This window comes from Lissotriton helveticus, chromosome 3_2 (genome assembly GCF_964261635.1).
Source record: "Lissotriton helveticus chromosome 3_2, aLisHel1.1, whole genome shotgun sequence".
Taxonomy (NCBI): Eukaryota; Metazoa; Chordata; class Amphibia; order Caudata; family Salamandridae; genus Lissotriton; species Lissotriton helveticus.
In genome coordinates this window covers 245,148,297-245,160,863 of record NC_136062.1, presented here as the reverse complement: position 1 = coordinate 245,160,863, position 12,567 = coordinate 245,148,297, and the positions used below count along the sequence as shown (strand labels likewise).

At 41.8% G+C, this 12,567-nt stretch overlaps 1 protein-coding gene across 1 annotated transcript in view; it reads right to left on the bottom strand.

Moving 5' to 3' along the window:
- The window catches only part of SCAMP2 (secretory carrier membrane protein 2), a 298,231-nt gene that overhangs the window by 38,258 nt on the left and 247,406 nt on the right, over positions 1-12,567 (bottom strand). The window contains exons 5-8 of the mRNA XM_078685125.1: positions 8,089-8,217; positions 5,482-5,641; positions 4,146-4,247; positions 2,848-2,965 (exon numbers count right to left, since the gene is read on the bottom strand). Coding sequence (XP_078541251.1) covers positions 2,848-2,965; positions 4,146-4,247; positions 5,482-5,641; positions 8,089-8,217 — 509 coding nt within the window. The remainder of the gene's footprint in view (positions 1-2,847; positions 2,966-4,145; positions 4,248-5,481; positions 5,642-8,088; positions 8,218-12,567) is intronic.

Below are 12,567 nucleotides of genomic sequence, written 5' to 3'. Positions count from 1 at the left end.
CAGTTGGCATGGTCATACCTTGCCAGGAGGCACATAGAATTTGCTATACGCCTGTGGTTGGCTGATTGCACTGCTACCCCTTTCCCGGCATCAATACATTTGCTCTCTTTATCTGGTGGTGGGGTATCTCTGCTGGCCTGGGAGTTGTCGTGTTCACGGGCAGTGGTGTTGACCAGAGAGTATGGCAAGAGGACCACTTTTATAAATTGGGTCAGATGGAGAGACTTGAGACAGGTAGATCTCCATGGGCGAGGCCCAGGTAGGGCATTGATCTATACGGAACCAGCCAGTTTTAAATATTCAAACAATACGCAAGGGAAATAGAGAAAAGCGATCAACGACAACACAGACTGAGGGAAGAGCGCTGCAATGGTGTCAACCTGGAGAATACGTCCGAACCGGACAGTCGAAAGAAAACAATCTAACAATGGAGTTGATGCCCGTGCGCATTATCACCAAAGGGAGGAGTCACTCTACCTCGTGACTCGAAAGACTTCTTTGAAGAAAAACAACTGGCACATATTGTGACCCAACACTAGATGGCAGGAGCATGCACAGCATCTGTATCTACAGCCACACATTAAGTGAACCTCCGGTTCCCTAGATCAGATTTTTTAGTTTTGAATACTACTAAATTTATAATAATAGTGTATATTTTTATGCTTTACTCTCGTTTTCCTTTGAGCTAAGCCTGAATGCTCTGTGCCACAGCTACCCAAGACTGAGCTAATGTTTGAACCCTAACTCAACATAGTACAGAATATTGATATTATTACTTGATGAGGTCTCCTAAACACCCAAACTAATAAATCACTTCCTCACACTTACACATTAGGTATACAGGATCAACCAAATGAATCAGAGACTTTGCCATTGTTCAAAGTAAAACTAGGGATGTTCAATGAAAAACTCCTGTAAATCAAAAGTATGCACAACTATGTGTAGGCTTTGCTGGACTAGTGCAGTGGCCATAGTGATATATCATAATAGACATCCTCTGCCTACACACGTGAACTACCACTGCCTTATGTTCAGCTATTAAGTTGAAGAGATGGTGGGATCTTTCCACTGATAACAGACACCAAGAAATAACCACAGTGCTTACCAAATGAAACAGTATGCTCCATTCCTTGAAAGAGGGCAGTAGCTGACTATAGGAAGCAGCTGGAGTGGATCTTGAGATATGAGTTTATTTTAGATATTCTAGGGCAGCGTATAAAAAAAGCTCTCTTTTGAACTGTACAATATCTAGGCCTTTCAAGAAAAAATATGTTTATGGGGTGGAGGATTCGTCATACCCATCGAAGGAATGTGAGGCAGGAAGCACATACAAGGGCATGGATGGTTAAGCTACTCAAATTGCAAAAAACATCCACAGCTTCTACATAAGTGCCAGAGGAAATATCAGGCCACATACCTGAATTTAATACTGGAAAACCAGACCCTTTGAACCAGACATTGAATTTAGCAAGGCACTCAGAATGATGTCTTAATAATCAAAAACCTTGACCTACAACTATGTATGGGGAATAATGGAAGGAGATGAATTCTTGATTAAGTTACCGATGGGACAGGAAACTATATAGCAGGAATGTGCATCCCTTTGGGGAAGTCTAATGATCACCTACTGGACAGGTGATGCCTGGACTGAACAAGTTGACATGATTCACATACACAGAAATCTAGTGAAATATATGTTATGTTCGTTTTTTTTTGTAAAGCGCACGTACGCCCGTGGGCTTCATGGCGCTGTTGAAGTAGGAACCTAACACAACAACTTACTGAAAATAAGCCTCTCTGAACAGCCAAGTTTTATAAGAACGTCTAAAAGTTAGAAAGTCTGGGCTGAAACGAAGGGAAAGTGGTAGGGAGTTCCATAGGACAGCAGCTAAGTAATGGAAACAGCTGTCTCCCTGACGCTTTCTCCTGTAAGAGGGAACAACCAGCAAGTCTTTATTGATGGATCTAAGATTGCGAGTGGGCTTGTATTTGGAGACCAACTGATTGATGAACTGAGGCCCTATGTTTTGTAGACTCTTGTATATGATACAGCCGGACATAAACATGATTCTTTGAGATACAGGCAGCCAGTGTAATTGTTCTAGGCCAGGCCTGATGGAACACCGCCTAGGTTGTTTAAGAACAAGTCTGGCTGCCTGGTTCTGCACTAGTTGGAGTCTTTTTAAAAGGCCAGATGGAAGGCCCAGGTACAGACTATTAGAAAAGTCCAGCCTGGAGAGTACCAGTGCGATGGTGACCTGGATAAGGGCTGAGTATGTCAGAAATTGTGCAATCTTTTTTATTTTCCTAATCTGGTAAAAACTAGCAGAAACAACTGCTCCGACTTGAGCTTTTAATGAAAGAACCGATGCAAGTGTAACACCCAAGCTCTTCACTGAAGAAGCAGGGACTGGGGCAGGACCAAGGCTCAAAGGCCAATAATGAGGGCCCCAGCTGATACTGCTGATATGTTAAGAGATACTCCCCTACCACTAGAAATAGATATCTGAAACAGAACACAAATGATAGTAGTGAAGGCTGTGGAAACCTGGGAAGCTGTGCCATATGCATGAAATGGCTGCAAGCATACTTCGAGGTCTTACTTCATGTAGATTTAGCACTGTTTTCCTTAATTGTCCACCAGCTGGTACTATCCCAAAGTAGCTAAGAATAAAGGGAATCCTGCAGAAAAGTAAATGGGAGTAGACGATTTGGGAGATGAGCTGGGACATGCACTGCAGACCAATCCCCTCCCTGACCAAATACACTTTTACAATAAGATTGCTTTTACTATTACTTTTAGAGTGGGGTGCAGGAGAAATTAGTGTAGAATGGGAAGAAGCTTACCTTCTTTAACAGGACGAGTGAAAGAACACTGCAGAGTGTAAAAAACGCAGCAACCACCATCATTATGATTGACACTCCCACACTTTTGCTGAAAACTGTTATTGCTGCTATCCAACCACTGAAAGAGGGAGATTATTGGACACAGTCAAAACCAGGACATCATCTGAAATGTACATGCAACAATTACAGAGCCTTACCACATCTTGTAGAAGACCTCTATAAGCTAATAAAGAAACTAACAGGTACGTTTATTTAAGTCCTGCACGCTATAAAACTCCTCGTGGCAAAGCTCACTTCCATTTGTTCCAAATGAAAGTCTTTGGCAGTGTTGACAGCAAGTCAAACATGGGTAACACATGACACGCATGATAAAAATATTAAGGTCAAGAACAAAGGTAATGTGGTTGGTGGTGATAGAGGTGCAGAGTGGAGTGTAAGACATAGGCAGCATAACAGTTGAAAGTGATGCACATAGCTAAAGGGCCAAACAATTTTATGTTTTGTTTTGGCTATTTTCTAGAGTGGAAGCTAAGCCCCAAACGGCTGCAGCACACGGGATTTGAGGGTGACTTCAAAACAATCAGTGCAACATATAAATGAGAATATTTAGTTTTTTGAGGCAGAGAATCGTGGTTGATAATATGTACATTTAAAAACCGCTAGAATATGCTTAATAATTATGGTTTTTTTGTAAAGTTTAGCATCATCAGCCAATCACAGCATTCTGACGAAAAATAAATTAAACTATTCCTCTTCGCATCCATCTGTATCACATTCGATGCAAGCTGTGCCATAACCTTCATAGACCCCATATTAAAATTCAATTACAGGCTCGTTATGTAATCACACTTATAGATTCAATTGAAACAATACCGGTCTGGTCAACGTTTGCCAAAATATGTTTTCTCTTTCTCAACTGGAGCTTTTGCAAAGTCTACTTCAACCTCTTGCTCCTTTGCCAACTGCCACGCCAGCCTCTGTCAAATACTGCCTCAGAAAAGAGCAGCACCTATGGTGTCAATGTACAGTCTCAAACAGAGAGAAATTAAGACAAACTCTCCCAGTATAATTACTGCTCCATAATCTGAAGAACTGAATGAGGCAAGATAGATATGGAAAGTCACTGTAGCCCATACTATCTCCTCTCAGGTAACCTTTTTAATTAAGTTATGGAGTTATGTTTTGATGTAGGCTTTTCTTGACTACAAGCATTTGTGTCAAAGTTCTAGTGGAGGAAGCCACACAGGCCAACACAATTAGAGTTGGAGGGTAGTCAATAAGAAATAGGAGAGACTCACCTGTCACCCCAGGAGGAGAAGCCAACTGCCTGGATGATGTAGATGGCAATCTGGCAGAAGAAGACGAAGAAGAAGACGAAGAAATTGAATGAGCTGTCTGACCTGCAAGAGAAAGATCAAATCTGGTACAAAAGATGTAAAAGGAAATCTGGTACAAAAGATATAAAAGGACATTATCCTTGGAGTATTAAACTGAGTGAGTGGTTTACCCTCTGCAGTGAAGATAAGACAGTTGAGATACAAAAGATTGGGAGTCACTGCTAATAGAGTAACAAAGGATTCTTTATATACTAGTTTGGTCAGTAAAGAAGGGTCATGAACTGCAGTCTGATGACAAAAGGGGAAAGATAAGACTACGAGAAGTGTGATCATTTATTAAAATTGAGGCACATAAACAAAGGATATCAACTGAAATCAGACCTGGCTCCGCGTTTGTAGATAAAGGGGAATATAAAAATGAAGCAGGAAGTCATACTGACTGTTGAATCATGGAGACCGGGTATAAACCACAAATTGGCTCATGAGGTTGTGAATGGTTGTATCTGGACAGGAAGAGGAACATGGGTGAACTCGGTGGATAGGTGTAGTGAGTGGGCTGAGTCTTGGATCATATGCAGCCGCAACTTAATGAAGGGAGGAATGTTAATGTTTCAGACGGTGGGACACCTCAAAGAAGTGATTCAAGAACAGTGAAAAGGGGTGGAGATAGCTTGTTTGATGTGGTGGTTGAGTGAAGAGGAATGGCCATTCTAATGGATGAGGGTGGAGTGAGCGAGGGATTGAGTTAGAAATCACAATGCATATTTAACCTAGGTGGGAAGGAGAGAGATTAGACACATGGACTCTAGGCAACGAATAATGACACATGCAATGAACAAGATATCAAAACACAAGGAATGTGTAATAGGTAGAAAAGTAGGCATTCAGGGTGAGGGTTGAGAAATCAAGAATTACATCAATGTACACAAAATGCAAAAACAGAGATGTGATGTGTCTAAAAATGTCCCTCTTCAAATGTTTAACACAAATGTGGTAACAGCCATAGTTTAGCTAGCATTTGGATATAGCACACCACCACTAGTGTGCCGCTCTAGCACTAACTATCCAAGTTAATGAGAACCCCTGGTGAGAGTTGCATTACTGTTACATGATACAATTAGACATTTATTTTAGCAAATCAAGAAGCAGAAAGATTATTATTGAGTGAAAGTAATAAAAGAAAAAACAAAGAACAAGGAAGGAAGAATAAGACACATACGCAGACAAAAAGAATGCAAGTACTGACACAACATGGACAAAACTTGATTTTACCCACAAATCTCTGGATAGCACTCACTTGAAAGCTTTGTAAATAGGTCGGTACCAACAGATGAAGGCACAAGGTGTGAATAAAATGAACCACAAGATGGAGAGGCCAAAGTTCACACCACTGCTAGAATCAACTATGAACCAGGCCAGGCAAGCGAGCAGGTTCAGGAATAAGGTTACGGCGTGAACTGTAAAACAAGAAAGAAGTGGTACATATAGTAATTTTAAATAGTTACGAAACAGACAATGCCATAAAAAGAGAATCTCAGTGAGCAAAACTCAAACTCTACCCTTCTGAGTTGGAAACATGCATGGTGCCACTATTCCACTGCAAGGATGAACTAGCATCTTAACACATGTGGGATATTTGTAAAGCGCACTGTTACTCTAACAGAGTGTCTTGGCGCTGTAGACCTCCGGGGAACCCGTCCTAGTTTTCCCTGTGAGATGGTCCCTTTCTGGGTATCTCCAGGGTGAAACCAGGCATCCCCGGCGGCTGGGGGCCGTTGTAGAGATGAGGCAAGCTTAATGCCCAGAGTTGCCGAGTGTGTTCCCTGGTTAGAGTAGGCACTGAGGCGAGAATTATCGAGTCCGTTGACCTTGGTCCAAGATCCTGCCGCGTGGGGAATTGAACCCTGGTCCCGGGCTGTTCTCGGCTTACAGGTCTGCCGCCTCTAACCAGTGAGCCACACCACACATTTCACACTGATATCCCTGGCACTGATTATACTTTTAGAACTAGAAGTCATGAACAGGCTATCTTGTTTGAGGTTTAAACCTATAAAAACTGATAAAACCTCACCGAAAGCGAAAAAACCCTCATAAGTGCAAAACATATAAACACATGCACAGCCACAAACTAAAATGCCATTTAAAGAAATTAAAGTAAAAGAGAATGAGTCATATTTATTTCTGAAGGGGTAACACAATGTAACTTTGTTATACGAGGTAGCAACAAGAAAGACTTGTCCAACGTTATTGTGCTTAAGTTTTGTTGTTTAGGGATGTGACTAAAATATTGTTTTCCCCTTCCCTTTTTTTCCTTTTATTGTGCTTGGATTGAAAGTGCAGGGTTTAAAAGCTTTTTTGGGGGGTCTGATCTAATTATTTTATACACAGTAGAGAATCTGGGAGTAGTACAAATTATATTTGATCTTTTTCCAGTGTTTAGTTCTTTCACCGATTGGTAAAATGACTGGCTCATAAGATCTTGGCCAATGTGTACAATCCCATTTACCCACAGACAAACCCACAGTAAACCCCTTTGATACAGCGTCCCCTTTTTCTAGAAAATATCAGTACTGATAGCAGGTCGCCTGCAAATTATCCAAGGCTTTAAGTATTCAATGCAAGGTGTAGTGACAGGTACCTGTGAAAAGAGAGCTGTCACCATGCACATGGGATAGTGGTGAAAACATGGCACACGATTTTCCATATACCAACCAAAGTCATAGCTGTAAGGTAAGGTGTCCCATTGTTATCTGCGATATCTTCAGCTAAACCTGGCTTTTTACCCAACTGCACTTTACTCCTGGGGTGTTTGAGTCCATGGTTAGAGTGTCAACAGCAAACGTTCAATTCCCAGAATACCATGTGATGTCTATTAAAAGATCAGGACTAACGTAAAGTGAGACACTTGCAATGGGGATATAAGGCAGCTATGAATGTCCACACAAGAGAGGAAGCACCCACCACCTTAATGTAGTTGGGCAAAGATGCCTTAGAATGCAGGGCTACAAATCTATCTGGGGTATAATTCAAAATGTTAAAGGTTTCACAAGGTACAATGCTGTTGGTAGGGTTGACAACACCTGCAATGTCAGTAAAGAGTAGGTGAATGACCCCCCTTCCCCCCAACTGTATCCGGAAATGTGTTAATTAAAACATTTGAATATAGCATTCTTACATTTTACTACATTAATAGCCCCGTAAACCAGACAGAGTCCTGATAGTGTGAGTGGGTATTGAGATGCGAGAGAGGGTAACGAGATGCGAGAGTGAGCAAGAGTGCAATGCACTGACTATGCTTCAAACAATCTAACATAAGTCAAGTAATCACACTAATGGGAAGACACTAGAAACCCTGCATTACGTCTTCTTTAAATTAAATATGTGTTTTACAAGAATCACTGCACAAAGAAAAACATCTTTTGTAAACAGTGGAAACACTGTTTTTGTCTACTTTGGGGGTTAGGTAGCTGAAAAACATCAATAGGCACGGATTTCCAAATGTTTGGAAAATACTGAGAAAACATCACTGAAATCCACGAGAAAACAAAAACAAGACAGCCTAGTCGTGAAAAAAAACAATTAGTCAATTATAATCTGTCACTTCCAAAATTCTAGCAAAACATTTCAGAGGCTGCATGAAAATTATTCTCTCCCGGCTACAACCTAAAATAAAGCATGGAATAGTTTCTGGAGCCAACTGAATCTTTTTTGTCACATACAAAACCAAACCCCATGTCTAGACCAGTATTTTATCTCTGTTATTATCTTTTCTTGAAACAAGAACATCCTTGTTTAGCCATTGGGATGTGATTACAATATTTTACAGCAAAAAAGCCAGTAGGCAGAGATGCCCAAAATTCCACCAGGAAGTGGCAACTTTGATGACAGACAGAGGAGTACTCACGCATCCACAGGTAGTAAAGCATTTTGCATATCTGCTGGTAATCTGCTGGAATATCCGCTGCAAAGTCCTGATAGAAACAAGGCTTAATGGGGCATTTTGGGGGAAGTGGTGGCCAGTTGTTCTGTCTCACTGTTGACCAAGAGAAAAGGAAAAAGATCAGAACATCAATTGGAAAAAAAGTATATAACAGTGAAAAACATCACATTTTACAGAGAAAATATGAATGTGGAAATGTTCCCTTAAAATGCTCGCTACAGTTTGCAGCTGAAAAATAACTGAAATTTGGCTGTTTATAGTTAATCATAACTACCCACCCCACCAACAAAATGCTCATGACTTCACACGTCATAGAAGGCATCACCAATAGCATAACTCACAACAACTGACATATCATCTCAACCTCAATGTGCAACATCTACCATATCACCTCAACATCAATGACTGACATCATAGGATCTCACAAAAGATAAACATCGAAATACTTGAGAATAATGCGAGAAGGAAAAATATTAGGGTATTGAATGTCCCGGAAGGTCTAGAGGAAGAGAACATCAAAAGTTTCATGATTAACTTACTGAAGGATTTCATCCCTGGAAATGACGTAGTCACTCTAGAAGAAGACATACAGAGGATCCATCCAGAGGCTTTCTCTAGAGGGCCAGCCAGGAAGACTCCAAGAAGAATTTTTATTACTTTTAAATCATACCCCCTTAAAGAAAAACTACTTTAAGAAGCTCTCAAAGCAGAGAGCTTTAGATAAGATGACTGGTCTTTCCTAATCAGGTCGGATATCTTAGGCCAGGCAGTAGGAGTCAGGAAAATATATCTAGGAACTCAGATCATAAGGAGCTACAGCACAGATGTATTTCCTTGCCACGCTGAAAATTATGTGGAACAATAAAATGCAGTAGGGAAATCAAAAAGGGGGAGGAAGAGGTGGTGCTGTGTGGCACCGAGGTGGGCACGTCCTCCTCTTGCAAAAGTAACTGTAATCAAAAAGGTCCACCTCAAAGGGTTTATTTTAGTGTGTATCCTGATGACTCTGGAATACACACATTTGTTTAAAATACCCCTCACACGCTGGAGCACCTTATTAATTGTGGGTGCTAAGCACCCACAATTAATAAGGTGCTCCAGCGTAGTCGCTTGTCGCAGCACTGCCCCGTCCGGCAGCCGGGCGGGAAGACCCCGATGATGAAGCATGACACCAAGGGCCCTTTTGGTGTGTGAGGGGTATTTTAAACAAATGTGTGTATTCCAGAGTCATCAGGATACACACTAAAATAAACCCTTTGAGGTGAACAATAAAATGCATCACCCTAAGGTTGTAGAAACACTAGTGGAACAAATCAAAGCACACCAGAAATGAAATTTGTTTGTTAATGCCGAGGAGTAAAGAGGGTTGAAATGAGTAGCTCCTTCAGAAATACCCAATAGCTCTAGGGAGGGTTCCCAGGGGTGGGGCGGGAGGGTCATAACAACAGTTTTGTTTCTTAAAATCACTATGTGGAACAATAAAATGCAGTAGGGAAATCAAAAAGGGGGAGGAAGAGGTGGTGCTGTGTGGCACCGAGGTGGGCACGTCCTCCTCTTGCAAAAGTAACTGTAATCAAAAAGGTCCACCTCAAAGGGTTTATTTTAGTGTGTATCCTGATGACTCTGGAATACACACATTTGTTTAAAATACCCCTCACACGCTGGAGCACCTTATTAATTGTGGGTGCTAAGCACCCACAATTAATAAGGTGCTCCAGCGTAGTCGCTTGTCGCAGCACTGCCCCGTCCGGCAGCCGGGCGGGAAGACCCCGATGATGAAGCATGACACCAAGGGCCCTTTTGGTGTGTGAGGGGTATTTTAAACAAATGTGTTTATTCCAGAGTCATCAGGATACACACTAAAATAAACCCTTTGAGGTGAACAATAAAATGCATCACCCTAAGGTTGTAGAAACACTAGTGGAACAAATCAAAGCACACCAGAAATGAAATTTGTTTGTTAATGCCGAGGAGTAAAGAGGGTTGAAATGAGTAGCTCCTTCAGAAATACCCAATAGCTCTAGGGAGGGTTCCCAGGGGTGGGGCGGGAGGGTCATAACAACAGTTTTGTTTCTTAAAATCACTGGGTGTTGGAACATGTGGGGTAAAGATAATCCTTCCAAGTCCACATCGGTACAGAGAGACCATGTAGTCGGGTCAGAACTCAGATAGACCTCAGTCCAACCCTTCCCCCCCAACTCTCCCCACCTAATTCACGACAGAACAGCTGACTTGGCCACAGGGTTAGAGGCAGAAGAATTCTAGAATATCTGAGACTTTCAGATAGTGAGGTTATAATTATGCAAGAGTCTCCCCTGTTTAAAGAGGAATGGGAATCCATAATAAAAGGAACAAAGATAGGTAGACCACTGTATATGCACTCATCAGTCATGCTGCGTTAAGGGGTGGTAGTCCTTTTTCAGAAAACTTTCAAAGCTACCCTGGGGGAATCCATTGTGTATCCCGGAGAGAGGTGGGTAATAGTAAAAGCACAGATATACAGCACTTGGTTTGCCTTTGTGGGTTATTATGGGCTAAATATAGAGGATTCTGTCCCCCTCCCAGCACTATATACTCAGCTTCCAGAAGTCAATTAACCTATTATACAAGAAGGGGAGTTTAACGTAATAATAGATCCCACCCAAGAAAAGTTCATTTCTATAAGTACGGCCAACTTACCTAAAATGAGAGCCTCAATGAAACTGATAATAGGGGACTTATGGTCTCGTCGATATTTGGAGGTTAAAGGGAGGCAAAGGTTTACATTCCATAATGAAAAATATGGGCATTTTTCTAGAATGGATTTTTCTTGTGGGCACTAGAATTAGTAAAAACATGATAAAAGTGGAACATGAGGCAGAGCACTTGTCTGACCCCTCTGTAGTCAGCTTAGATATTATGCGAGATAAAACACCAGTTCCTCAGAGATAGACTAAGTCTAGCACTTCTTTTAGACCTACAAATAAAAAACCTGAAAGAAGCAACAAAGGAACTCTTTCTCGTAAACAAAATGTCAACGCCTAATATATTGTTTGGGATGCCTACAAAACCTTCATAAGGGGAAGATTAATTGGCTTAGCTGCATCACAGAATAAGGAGACTAAGTTAAGTAAATTTGAATCCTCAATACAGACCTTGTTGACAGAGGCAGATAATTATAACACTCAAAATCAGACATTGATAAATGAACAACTAAAGAGTGCATAGCTAGAGTTGGAAAACTGCTTAGAGGCAATAATAAAGAAAACATGGGAGGCTAGCAAACTCTTCCATTAGGAGCACAGGTAGGGGTGTGGGAAGCTACTAGCATGGAAAACCAAGGCAGAACAGACCAGAAATACAATTAAGGATATTCTAAATGAAGTCACAGGTAAACTATACACTGAGGATTCAGAAATAAAACAAGCCTTTACATCCTTCTTCAAAACTCTCTACACAGAAGTTCAAGAGGTGGCGGGAGAGCAGATTAAGAGATATCTTGAGGAGATACAAATTCCGACCATACAAGCAGCTTCAAAGTGGGAAATAAATTCTGAGATTAGTGCTGAAGCAGTTTCCAAAGTAATTATGAAAGTAAAAAGAGTGAAGGCAGCTGGACCAGATAGCTTCCCAAAGAACAAATTACTTAACTTTGGTAACAATATATCTGTAAGAGACATATATGAGTTATGGATTCCTCACCTTAGAATTACCCCCAGGCCTCAGACTGGATCCGGAGAATTTTTCTTCAGCAGTATCCCTGCGCGTCGGTGGGTGGCGTTAGTCGACTCCGCATTCGTCATTGGCGTCCTGGTTGTCAGGATAACGTTGCGGTATCTACAGACGCCGCCCTTAGGCGCTGATGTCTGTTCTTTACACAACATTCCACGCAGAAGAGCAGAGCAATGCAAGACATTGACCACTGAGGCACAAAACTAGGGCCCTGAAAAGGAGTCACTTAACCTAGACGTCAGTTTGCAGAACGGGGAGAATGGGTGGGGCAGTCCATGGTGAGGAATCCATAACCAATATATGTCTCTTACAGATATATCGTTACCAAAGGTAAGTAACTTGTTCATCTGAAAGAGACTATTAGTTCTGGATTCCTCACCCTAGAATAGATACTCCAGCAATACCAACCCCGGAGGTGGGTCTGCAAACTAAGCTCACACCAGACAGTCCTGGAGAACTGAACGGCCAAAGAAACCGTATCTCCGGACTTGGCTGTCCAGGCAGTAGTGTTTAGTAACCGTGTGCAATGAAGCCCACATAGCTGCCTGGCAGATGTCATGACGAGGGACTGCACGTCCCAAAGCAGTAGTGGCTGCCGTCGCACTGGGCGCGCAACCCCACTGGAGGTTCCTTTTTCGCCAAGGAATAGCAGATTATGATGCAAAGAACAACCCATTGAGAGATGGTCCGTTTTTGCACGGCCTAACCTTTCTTGGCGCCCAAGTAGCCAAC